We start from the raw sequence: 13,321 nt of genomic DNA on the forward strand, positions 1-13,321 counted from the left end.
GTCAACCCAACCTGGCCTTGGACACTTCCAGGGATCCTGGGACAGCCACATCTTCTCTGGGCACCCTGTGCCAGGGCCTCACCACCCCCACCTGGAGGAATTGCTTCCCAACATCCCATCTAACCCTGCCCTCTGGCAGTGGGAAGCCATTCATGTCACTCCAGGCCCTCATCCAACATCCCTCTCCAGTTCTCCTGGAGCCCCTTTAGGCACTGGAAGGGGCTCTAAGGTCTCCCTAGAGCCTTCTGTTCTCCAGTCTGAACACTCCCAGCCTGGCTGTCCCAGCCTGGCTCCAGAGCAGAGGGACTCAGGCACTTGGACCAACTCCATAGTCTCCTCTGGACTTGCTCCAACGGGTCCACAACCATTCTGTGCTGAGGACAGGCCATTTTTCACTGATTCTCTTTTTAAGGAATTCAGGTTCTCTGAATTACATTTATGTTAAGTATCTGAGTGATTCATGCAGAGTCACCCTATGACAATTAAAAGAACAGAGAATTGGAAATGGCTGCTTAGTTTTGTGCTCTTCTGCTGCAAACTGTCCAACTGTCAATTTAAATACAAAAAGGGGCACGGATGGGGGGACAGGGAAAGCCTCCTATTTTCACTCTCAGCAAAATTGCTAATTGTCCATACCTGAGGAAAAGGAGGGAGAAACTCAGGCTCAGACAGTTTCTATAAAATCTGTATCATAGCCCAAAGCTTTCCAGCCAGCCAGAGGTGTAACAAGTTCCACCAGAATAAAGATTTTATGATTTGCGTTCTTTATGTGTTTTCAAGCATGAAATGACCTTGTTGGGTAAATATGAGCAAGAACTGTGACTATCTGTAAAACCACACTATTACTATTTTCCTCTCCCTTCTGCAGAGACTGTGAGTCTTTATGTAAAACTAATGAATTACTTCAGATATATCACAGAGAAGATGCCAGGCAAATACAGATTCTTTTGGTCACTATAATCTGATTAGAAACACTGCCCACTCCTATACATGCCGAAACAGGAAAACAACAGAAGCTGTCTACATGGCTGACCCCTGAACCACGGCCTGCTGTTCTCTAAGGATGAGTCACTGCATGATGAGGAGATACAACCTTTACCTCAGCACCATTGCATATGCTGCAATGCAAAGGTGTCATCCTTAGGAGACACCTGGTTGCCATGGAATTAGACAATAACCACCCTCTCCCAAACACCACAGTGATCCCAACCCATGCCATTCGGGATCGGGGGGCTCATACCTGGTTCTCGTCCTGCACCTCCATGCTGTACTGGGGCCCTGGCTGAACCTCCGTGACTTTCTCTCCGAGGAGGAAGCCCAGGCGAGTCATGAGTGTGTTTGCTGCCTCATCTACGGATGGAGGGGGTCCCAGCTCTTGCTCAGTATCACCTAAACAGAAGGAAACCAGATTCAGACAGGAATTGTTTACTTTGGCTGCTGCCCAGTGGCTTTACCAACACACTACTACCTGTTGTGTACCCTCAGTATCCGGGTTTTCAGGTTATTCACGTTATTCAAGTCTGTTTCACCATTCCATGCTGGTCATTAATTTTAGGTCATGTAACAGGTATAAGTTTTCTCCAGCGTTAACTGTTGCTTCTCCTCTCACTGCTTGTTATTTTCTCAGCACCTCCCACGGAAGCACAGCTAGGTATCAGAAGCACCAGAGCTACCAGGGAACAAGATTTTCTGCACCAGCATTGGAGAAGAGAGTGTTTGCTCTCCTCCCTCTGTTTCTTGGAGGCACAGAAACTGCCTCCAAGTTACTCACACAGAAGACAACGCTATGAGAGCCATTTGGAAGGTGGACCACGAGCTGCAGAGAAACCAACGTGTGCTACTGAGTAGTTAACAGGAAAGACCAGGACAGAAAATACATATGCAACTTCCACTGTCACTTGCTGTCCCCAACACACTCATCTAGAAATTCAAGTCTCTCCAGATGCAACTCACCTTCTGCATTCACCCTATGGGCCATGCCACAAAGTAACCTGCCTGCCAATTCCTCATCAAGTCTACAAAACAGGCCAAAACCAACATTCCTGAGAATCTGTTCAGTTTTTTTTTCCACCACCTGCAGGGAAAGCAGCACAGACAAGCTTCCAGCTAGCAATGCACGCTGGGAAAAGGCCAGGCATGTTTACTGGCTTTTCTGTATCCTTTTAATTTTGTAACAAGTCTGTGGGGGCTTTTGACTTGTAGTATCACAGATACAATTTGGGTTCTTAAAGTCAAGTTCTTCCTGCTCACACCAGCACCAGGGTTAAAGCTTGAAGGTCAAGTTCTTACCGCATTACACTGAAGTAATACTGTGCTTAGTGCAGTTATAGGAGACTAATCAGGATTTGCAATTAGTCTACAGTTAATTATTCATCTGATAATGTACAATCTGGAAAAGAGCCCATCTCTGTTTCTCAGCTCTGTCCTGGTTTGGGTTCCTCCAGCACTAAGCCTGCAGTAACAGTAAAACAGTAAAAGGATGCTACTTTAAATAAAATATTGCTTTTTGATTACTGTAACTGAAACCCACCGACCACAGAATCTGGAATATGCACAAAACCTCAAGAAATTTAAGCCAGTTGCTTCCAGAAATTCTCATTTAACCTCATAGACTACAGCTCACAGAAGCTTACAGCGATTTTTGGATGTCGCATCTGCACTACTGCAAATTAAAAATCCGGAAGCATCTCCCATGCAACCACAACTGCATTCCTAAGCACTACCAGCTCTGGGAGTTGAGCATCTGGAGCTGTCCTTCCACAATGGCTTCACTGTTATGAAAATGGATGATAGAGTAGGTCCACATAAGCTGTATCAGGGTTAGGTATTCAGTTAGGTACTGAATCCCCACTGTACTGCCTGAACCAAGGCTGACGTGAATCCAGTAGATTTAAGAGAGACAAATTTAGACGGATGGCCCAATTTGTGGAACTGCTGACCACCCACAGTCAATCTGTGGGCATTTACTGGCTCTAGGAGCCCAAGCAAGAACAGAGACATTTATGTAAAACGAAAACTAGAGAGACTTTTATTTCCAAGGATCTTTGTTTCTTTAAAAAGGTAGACTACCTTTTTGAAGTTAGACTTTTTTTGGTAAAAGCCATTCCCTAGATACGGCACTGATGCCTTGAGAGGCTACCCAGAAGAGAGGCTAGACAGTGTAAAGGAATAAAGTAGGTATTAAAGGCCTTCAAAGGATACACCTTGGGCAGTACAAGAGCCTGGCCATGGCTCCACCAAAGATGGATGACGGATCACACGTTTTTACACTTTTATAAGTTTTGGCCTATTTACATACTGGGGTTAATTGTCCAATTACAGCTTCAGGTTATGAAGTCCCATCCTCCCAAGACTGCTCTCCTCAACTTGCTGTTGTTTACACTTTTTGGGCCTGAAACTACAATGGTACTTGGTTCTCAGGCTGGAAAAGGATTGTTGTGTCTGACTACACAGTGAGGAGAACTTGCTGACACTTTATATGAAGTTCAGCGTTATATACGAATGCAGTACAGAATCTGGAAAATATGAAAGCTAAAATTTAAGGCATCAGCTTCACAGCTTATTGTGTATTCCCCTTTCTGTATTTACAACCATGATATTAAAAATATTCAAATGATGCTTACACATCTGGCCAGAAAGGAACAGCTGGATCTACCTCTGCACTGCCCACCTGGGAGGATTTAGGAGGTGAGGCAGATGCAGGGCACCGGGCACAGCCAGTTTCCTTTGGTTTAGTGCTGGGAACAACTCCCAACCAAAATTCACTCCTTGAAGGTTGAGTTTAACCTTGAAGATTAAGAATGGAGCAGCTTCCTACATATGTAACCACCCCTTCACCTATTGTTACAGCTAACAATAATGATAAAATGAATACTACGGGGGTTGCCTCCATAAAGAGGTGAAACAAAATAACGGCATCCCAAAACACTGTAGGAAAAAAAGAAGTAGAATTATTGACCATTTCTTCTAGATTCTAAAGGATTTGGGAATAAATATCTGAGCCAGAAAGAAAAAGAGAGGACTGATTAATCACTCTAGTCACTAATCAGCACAACCATGACCAAGACCTCCAGCAACCATCATCTCCTTCCTTTCTGCCTTGTTTAGCATCCCTGTATTTCCACTTAGGGCAGGCATAAACACAAGGCAAAGGCTAACTTCAAATTAAACCCCACCTAAAGAACTCCTAAAGAACTCAACAGGGAACTAAGAAGGAAAATGAAGTTTGTCTAAAGACATCAAGGATCCCAAACACAATTGGGATGGTGCTAACACTGACAGGTCAGGTTGTCATTGTGCTGGGACCCACTGAGTGCCAACACATACCTAATCCAGCCTGACAGACACTGAGTAGGAACAGAACTATTGCAAGGTGAACAATTATGGATTTGTTTGTTTTATTGAGGGAGCTGCAACATGGATCCAGGGAAGAATCACCCACTGACTGCTAAAATGCCTCAGCACTTTGCAAAAGTTAGCTTCCTTTCTTTCCCCTCTCCTCCAGCTATATTTTTATGGCAAAAACTTCCACTCCTTTAGAGCAGAGCATGGACACTTGCTGGGACTGTGCCTGATAGCACACACACTTCCTAACAGGTCACCCAGAGAACCTGTGGCTGCCTCCAACCCTGCAAGTGTTCAAGGACAGGCTGAATGGAGCTTGGAGTAACCTGTTCTAGCAGAAGGTGACCCTGCCCATGTCAGGGAGTGGGACTGAATGATCTTTAAGGTGCCTTCCAATCCAAACCCTGCTGGGATTCAAGAGCATCAGTGTGGGCTGCTCTTGTTGTCAAAAAATAATACACTACAAGAGGAAACTCCTCTGACAGAGCCACTCAATCAAGGAGAAATCTGCCCCACCTGCTCAAATGTGGAAGAAAACATTTTAGACTGATCCTCACAGGCCCATCACTGGCAGTTTCAAAACCATCAAGGTTGGTTTGCTTATGTACACATTTATTCACTGGCAGAAAGTGATAAATATTCAAAAAGCCAAAGTATTAGCACAAAAATGTTACTGTTTCCCAATAGGCCATTTGAAATCAAGCACTGCTGCTTGCTGAGATGAAACAACTCCTTAGATTCCCTGGGATCATCCAGATGGGCAGCCAGAGGTGCTAGGCTGCTGCTGCTGAAGCATCTGAAGTGAAACACAGCTCAGGAGCCATCTAGGTTACATCTTTGAAAGCAGACACATTTTAAAGTTGGGCAGTCCATCACAAAAACAGAATTTGGATCATTTACAGCCCTAGGCCCTCTTTTTTTCCCTTTTTTTTTTTCTCTTCCAGGTAGATGAACCCAAACCCTAGGTTGTAAGGGTTGATTAGTAATGGACTGCACCAGGAAGCTTCAAGAAAAGCACATTGTCTCACATTATTTAACAGTTAAAACATATGGAAATAATCTATGGGATTCATATTATTTTCACTTCTTAACTTGAACAACTCCGCTTTGGTAAGAAGATTCGATAAACCCTAAACTCTGGACCCAGCCACTATCCTCCAAGTTGCGACTTCCAGTTCAAGCAAACTCAATGACACCTAATGGCAACTGGTCTGTGGCCAATCCCAAATGGATTCCAATTCACACCTAGAACTCTAGCAATGCCTTCAATATTCCCCCCCTCCTATCCAGAATTTCAGACCAGACTGGGACTTGTTTGATAGTACAGGAGTTTATTCTGAAACTGCTTTCATCTCTTTATATGGCAGAAGGAACCAGCAGCATCCTCCCAGGAACAGCATGAGAAAAGTCAATTGCTTCCATAGCAACCAATGTGCCAAATTATGGCTCTACTGCAATTAGGCTGATCACAATCAACTCACATTCCCTTCAGGTCAGTGGGCTTGACAGTGCTGGGACAACCACAAGATTCAACAGTAGAACCATTTGTCAGATCACAGTTGGTTTGATTATTCCCTCTCCTTCCCCCAACTTTATCACTGTTCAATATGATAGAGGCTGGACCAGAATCCTGCTGGCTAAATTTGTTTGGGGTTTTGTATGATTTTTTGGCTTAGTACCTGTATCTTTTCAATGAAAAATCAGAGAGCAGTGCTGGCTCCTGCATTCCCTCTGAAAGGGCTTCATCTAAGATCTGACAAGCATTTTGCTGTGTTTAGAAGAAACACAAAGATAGCATGAAATGAAAAATACACATTTTACATGACAAAAAGAGAGAAGCACCAGCAAGCCAATGTCAAGCTCAATGGTTCTTTAAGCAAAGGAAGAGAAAAAGGAGTGATGAGAACACAAGTGCCGCTGCCATGGTAAATCACTCCCCTCTCTGTCTGTGGTGGGAGCACTGCAGTGATTCCTAAATCAATAAATCAATCAGGGATGAAAACAGATGCCTTCCAGTCTAACGTGCAACAAGCAAACCAGATACTCAAGATTTGTGTCCCAAAATTTCTGAAGAAGGAGTTAATCAAATTAAAAGATAATGTCATAACAGACTTAGCCTTTGGAGCACGACAACAAGGTAATAAATTACATAAGACGCAACTGCAAACATTAATCTGAGGCAAAAGGCCATTACCTGAAAGCACCATCCATCTCTGATAGTTTCCAATAGGTTTTCTGAGCACTTAGAACATGTTTAAGCTATCATGAAAAACCAAAAGCAGCTCAAAGGATTCCCTCATGACCATAACTAAGAACCAGGAAGTCAGGACAGCATTCACCACACAAGAAGCGCCTCTTGGCAGGAGTGAGGTGTGATAAAGTGGGGGAAAACCCCTACATATTACACTGAGTCACCAGAATCACTGCAGAAAAGGTTTGACAGTTGAGCAACAGCGGTCTGAAGGTAAATTCCTGCTATTCTACGTTGTTCTTCTTTAAGAGCAATGATGTATGTGAGGGTGTCATCCCCAGCCTCCTTGTCTTCAGAAGGCTGACTGCAGGGAAAATACAAATGGCTCTGCTGAACAGTGTCTGCAGGATTGGAGCAGAGACAAGGAGGGAAGATGGATCAGAAACCTTATGAGACCCTCCTTAAAAAGTCTCTGCTAAGCCACAGAATGGTCTGGGTTGGAGGAGACCTTATAGCTCATCCCACTCCACCATCCACCTCCCACTAGACCGGGTTGCTCCAAGCCCCATTCAACCTGGCCTTGAACATTTCCGGGGGTGGGAAACCTGTGCTTCACTAGCCACAGAGAAGAGACAGGGAAGAACTCCTCCACCAGGGACACTTCCAAGTCAAGAAGTGCTGGATTGAAATCTGAACAACCTCTGCAACTACAAAACCATCTACAGAAACTTTGATTTGACTCGATGATTCTTGTGGGTCCATTTCAACTCAGGTTATTCTGTGACAATTCCAGTAGAAAGGGGCTTTTCAAAGTCATGGAACAGCTTTTTTTGCTATCATCTTAGCTACAACAACTATAAAATATGGGCCAATTTCTAAATTCATGTAAGAAGATTTAATTATTTTTAAAGTATCTATACTCTTTTTTCTATACAATGAATGTTATAATAATAATAATTTAAAAAAAATAATTATACCAAGCTTAAAACTTTACTATTTTTGCTTGGTATTAGAACTTCCCTCTAAAGACACTCGGTATCGTGATCTTCTTTCTCCCTCCTCGGAGCTGGCACGTCACTCCCCCACACTGACTCACACTGAACATGTCACAAGCAAATCTTCCCCCCAGCAGCATGAGGGGCCAAGCAGTGGCACTGTGGTTGCTCAGGAAACCACCTCCCTGGAATGTGCTGAATTTTGCCTGAAGCCTCAGAATAAACATTTTGATACTGAGCAAAATTTCACCTCTCAGCATCTCAAACTGAAATCATTATTCCTACATATGTAGTATAGCTAACGTTATCTTTTCTTTGCTATACAGTGTTTGGAAGTGCTTTCAGGTGTATAATTAATTACTTTTTTTGCCAGGGATCACATTAAAAAGCACTCCACCTCCCCTCCACTGCCAGGCAGATCATCAGCCTAACTTTTTTCCTTCTTTCAACTCACACCATTATTCTTGGAAATGTTCACGATTTAGCCCTGTGTACTATATCTTTCACAGGATGCACACACTTTAGAAGAGGGTTAATATAAACCTAGTACAGAAGAAAGGAGTTGAATTTCCTTGGAAAACTGAATCCAGACAGTGCCTGAAGCTTTGATCCAGAGTAGGACTCTTCCTCCACCTTCCCATCAGGAGCTGGGTGCTGTATCCCCTTTAATCCTGGTGAGTTGACCACAATTATTTTTTTTTTTTTCTTTTTTTTCTCTTTCTTCTTTCTTTCTTTCCCTATTTACACAAGGATCCTCTCCCAACCACCTACTTCTTCCAAGGTATTGTGTCTTGATCTCCTTCAATCCAGCCTTTCAGACAAGCAAAACCTCCAGCAGCACTAATACTTTCACAGAAGCATCCTCAAATTCTGGCACTTTTTTTCCATGAACAGCTTCAGAAATCCTTCCCCAATGGATTCTGTCCTCCTCTCTTCCTCTGCCTGTCTCAACTGCCAGCATAAACCTGGCCACAGTCCCTGGACCTGGGCACACATGAAGACAGCAGCTCCCCAACAGCACCCTGGGATCACATTTAAGGAAATGGAAACAACCTGAATCCTCAAGCTGCAGTTTCCACCTTGACTCTAAGTCCGTGCTCTTTCCTGGCATGTACTCCTCTGTTCTTATCCTGTTTCCCTGTTCCAAGTATACCAAGATGGCACTTGGGGATATAGTTTCATGGTGGTCTTGGGAAAGCTGGGTTTACATTTGGACTTGATAGCTCTAAAGGTTCTATGATTCCACCGTGACAACTCTGCCATTGTCACATTTTTCCTTCCTTAATGACACTTCTTGTACCTTTAATGATGCTTCAAGGCAGTACAAAACTCTGCTTTTCCTTTCAGATCACTAAACTATCAGCAAAAGAAGATCAAAAACCAGAAAAAGAAATTAAAGAAATTGTAGATCCCATTGTCAGAGCCCAGCCCTGGGCTTGGCAGGAGTCCTGCCCTCCAAAGCTCTGGCAGAGGGGAGGGACATGTCTGGGTGTGGGAATGTGGAATTTAGGTTTCTTCAGTCTTACAGTGCAATGATAATTCTCTGTGGATGCAATCATAACAACTTTATAATTATTAACAATTAGGACAGTTGAAGCCGTTCAGTTAGAAAAACGAGCAGCAGCAGCAAAATTTTCATTATAATTCATGATGATTGAAAAAGGAGAAGCACTTTTCAGGCAACTGTGGTCTCAAATTAGTCATTGCCATGCACAGGAACTGTCTTGATTTTCCAAGATAACTTCTCTTTCAGACACAATACATTCAAGAAAGCCCACATTCAAAATCTGGACAACATTCAATTAATTCCTCCAGTTTTGAGTACAAGCTCTTCTTCATCAAGAAGAGTTCATCAGCCACAGAAATAAACTAATTTCACAGTCATTTATTAATATGACCTTGGCTACTGTAGCTACAGATTTCAGAGGCAGATGTCACACATTTGCACACCATTTCAAACACTCTTTTTTCCATCCAAAGCCTATAGTGAGTATGCATCCCTTTGGTTCATAATCAAGGAAAGCCAAGAGAAGAAACTGCAGAATTCAGCATAAAATCCACCAAAACACTTGCTGCTGCTTTCAGCCTTCTCCCAGCACCTCCAGAGACTCTAGCCCTCCCCAGGTTGCCACATCCAAGTGAGGAAGAATCTGGAAAATGATACTGAGCTGCAGATTCCAGACACTCACATGTGCTGGGTTTGTCGGGGCTTGGGGGATTTAGGTAATGCCTGCCCAAACTGACAGACATGAACAGGACTGAGCCAGGAAGGGTCATGACCCACTCCTATTTATTTTTCAACCAGAGGCCTCAAGCAACATGTATATGTTTCAGAGCAACTACTGCAGAATACATAAATTAGAAGGTATTTCTTTAAAAACTAAATAAAAGTAAACACACCAATGTTCTTGGATGCTGGTAATAAGGTCCCACAGTTTTGCTTTAGCTGATTAAATGATGCTTCTGAGATGTGGTTTTACTGCAGCCTCTCCGCATATCAGCATTAAAAATTAAATTTCAAGAAGTATTTTGAGTTTATTGGCTCATTTTTATTTTCTCAAAAGCAACTCTCTAGACCTTCTAAATTATTCTGAGGGTTTCTGAGGGGAGAGCAGCCACATGCAAAATTGCAAGAAACAAATGTAAATGGGCAATTATGACAAATTAACACTTATTCACATTTCCAAGAGAGCAAAACTTAGCTAGGGAAGGTCCAACCAACCACCTGGCCAAAGGAGCTATATTACACATTTAAAAAATCTTTCTGCCTGTTGCCTCTGCACAGAGTCTTCTCATGCAGCTTACCGGGGCAGAATGCATCAACGTCCAGCTTCTGGGCAGAGAGGGTTGGGGAGCCAAGCTCCGACTCTGGGATTCGAGGGCTCTCAACAAACTTTGCTTTCCTCAGAGGGGCTAAAGGAGAAGAAGTGGGAGAGAAAAAGAGAGGTCATGAGTAAGAGAAATAGCAAGCAACAGATGGAAGCACTTAACTAAACAACACTGTCAGACTCATATCAGGTTACCTTTTTTTTTTTCTTTTTTTCTTTTTGCCAGGAAAACAATTATCTGCATTCTTTACAAAGGAGATGGCTCTTAAACTTTTGAAGTGCACCGGCTGATTTTAAAGAGTGTGAGCACTGAGACACATTCCTGATACACTAAAACTTTGTCTTTTCTCCTACTTCATTAATTTTTTTTTATAGGAAGCAAATGAGCAAATGAGGATTCAGCAACTGTGGAAAAGCAAAGATGATAGATAGGTACACAGAGCCCATCAAGCTTTAAGATATTTAACTGTAAATATCTGAACACATAAATGCTATGTTCAGCAATTGTTTCCTTGAACATAAAATTTCAATTTCAAGACAGTCTCATTGTTGGACCAAACAGGTTTGGTATTCAACACAAAAGAGCAGAGCAAAGCTAACACTCTCCAAGCCCAAAAGAAGCACTCCACTTTTATCCTTGCAAATCCATAAAAGATCAAGAGACTTAACAGAGGATGGGGAAAAGGTAAAAGTGTCTGTAACAAAGCAGCACTGACCACTAATGCCAGAAAAATGGGATTTTCTCCATGTTTTTCCAGTCTGAACTCCAAAAGACAAGAAATTCTGTACAACGTTTGTTTGGAGTAAAATTAATGAAAGTGGCTAAGTAAAAGTCTTTAAATTTATTCCAGACCAGAGAAAGAGAGCTGGAGAATAAGTTACATACAGAGATTGTCATATTGCATTTCCAAGTTAAACTCTCATGCCCATTCCAATGAAAGGCTAATTTGAAAAGCCCCTCAGCACCGATTCCAGGGGTCAGTGCTTCTGCCCTTCCATTTACATAATTTTTATTTATAGTTCCATTGTCTTGCAAATTAAATTTGGGATCTACAACTAAAGATTGGGAGGTTGTTCTTTTGCATCTCCTGTAATAAAAGTTCAACAGGTCAGAGAATGATCTCTGAGGCAGCAACAAATCTCGTGGTTTTAGGGAGCTGCCATGGTGCTGGGAAAGGCTGAGAAGGTCCAAGGACGGGAAGCCTGACAGACAAAGCACAACCAGATCCCTCTAACCAAGCTACACAGTAGTGATTCCAGAGTTCTTTTTAAAAAGAGTATGCCAAACAGAGATGATGACTGGGGTATGTTTTTTCAATAGAGTCCTTGTGAAGCAGAAGAAAGGCAAGGAATCAACCCCCCATCTCTGCACCAAAACAGGTGTGCTAAAAACCCTCCTCTCTACTCCCTCATGATCCATCTTAGGAGATGTGCTGAGGAAAAACAGGAATTATTTCCATTTTACACATGAAACTCCTAGATGAATATGAGACATTGTCAGCACATTCCCTGCAAGCCCATCAGGGCCAGTGTCACAGGAGCGGTGCCAGGCAGGAGGAACGTGAGAGACTCAGGAAGATACAGACAGCCTGGAGCCCCTTCTGTCCCCCATCCCACGATGCTCATGGATGTGCAGCACCACTCAAACACACAATGATTCTAGACGCTAGAAACCAGCAGTCAATTCTATATAATCCCCCCTGGAAAAAATCCAACATGTGCACACACAAAAACCCCACAGCCACAAACTGGCCAACACCTGTGAAAAATCATTCCCAGTAACAATTTTGTGCCAGATCCTGATACAATGAAAACATTTTAATATTGAGAAGATTATTGCTATGACCTGAAAATTGTTTAGAATAATAATTTTGCACTGGTCAGTCCTTTAATATTTCATTTCTAATTGCAGCTTTAATAAATATGTTTTACCACAGTCTCAGTAACAGTCATTTCTATAATACATATTAAAAATAGCCTGTCTTTATAATTTCTGGCTGACACCAGGATCATATATCATCCCGTGCACATGTGGCAGTGCTCACTGTGTTCTAAAATACAACACTAACAGGATTTTCACAGTCCAAGAAATGTTAGTAACTGATGGGACTGTCACTATAAGGTTCTGCACTAAAAGTTATTTTTAAAAAGAGGAAGGAGAATTTTAATAAACACAGAGAGGGCAATGTGATCATCACACCACTTGCTGTGTGGACACACAGGTCTGTGGAAGATGCAGGATCTGCATGTTTTGACAGATCAACACTGAACCGTTTGCCTCTCACCTGTAGGGATGGAATCAATCTCCCATTCCATTGGGCTTTATTTCTACATTTACTGCGGATCTCTTTTACACCTCACTGAGGTGCTCATTCCCCCACTAATTCCTGCCTTCTCTATAGAACTGACTGATGACAGGCAGACGTGATCGGCTCATGGATCGAACAAGCTGATCCACCATTTTTTCTCTTGAGTGCAATAAAGAACATCGTACCATATACTGCAAGTTCCACCACGCACATAATTTTAATGCATTACATAGCATCACAAAATCACTGACTGGGTTGTGTTGGAAGGGAATTCAAAGCTCATTCAGTTCCACTCCCTGCCATGGGAAAGGATACCTTCTACTATACCAGGCTGCTTAGAGCACTGTCCAGCCTGGCCTGGCATCTATTTTATCATGCTTTCGTTTCCTTAAAAGCATGACTTGAGCCTTAAAAACACACTTCCACCAGCCAAGACACACCATGTCACCATGAGTCACACTGTTAAAGTAAACAACAGTTAACTTTAAAAGGCTGAAGTCAATACAAGGCTCTCCATGTAAATACAGGTGGGGAAAAGACACCGAAGGAAGGATTTCTGTTATTACAAATATCCTAAATGTGGAAAAGACAAAAACTCCTCCTAATTCACCCATAACCCAATTACAGGAAAGGAGGATTTTCACATACAAGAAT

General features: G+C 42.6%; 1 protein-coding gene across 18 annotated transcripts in view; it reads right to left on the reverse strand.

Annotated features, from left to right (window-relative positions):
- TANC2 (tetratricopeptide repeat, ankyrin repeat and coiled-coil containing 2) overlaps positions 1 to 13,321 on the reverse strand; it is a 159,720-nt gene that overhangs the window by 77,475 nt on the left and 68,924 nt on the right. For all 18 annotated transcript variants that reach the window (XM_086864250.1, XM_086864244.1, XM_086864254.1 and 15 more), the window contains 2 exons: positions 10,336 to 10,443; positions 1,241 to 1,389 (listed from right to left, as the gene is read on the reverse strand). In XM_086864250.1, coding sequence (XP_086720376.1) covers positions 1,241 to 1,389; positions 10,336 to 10,443 — 257 coding nt within the window. The remainder of the gene's footprint in view (positions 1 to 1,240; positions 1,390 to 10,335; positions 10,444 to 13,321) is intronic.

This window comes from Cyanistes caeruleus, chromosome 27 (genome assembly GCF_971803275.1).
Source record: "Cyanistes caeruleus chromosome 27, bCyaCae1.hap1.1, whole genome shotgun sequence".
Classification (NCBI taxonomy): domain Eukaryota; kingdom Metazoa; phylum Chordata; class Aves; order Passeriformes; family Paridae; genus Cyanistes; species Cyanistes caeruleus.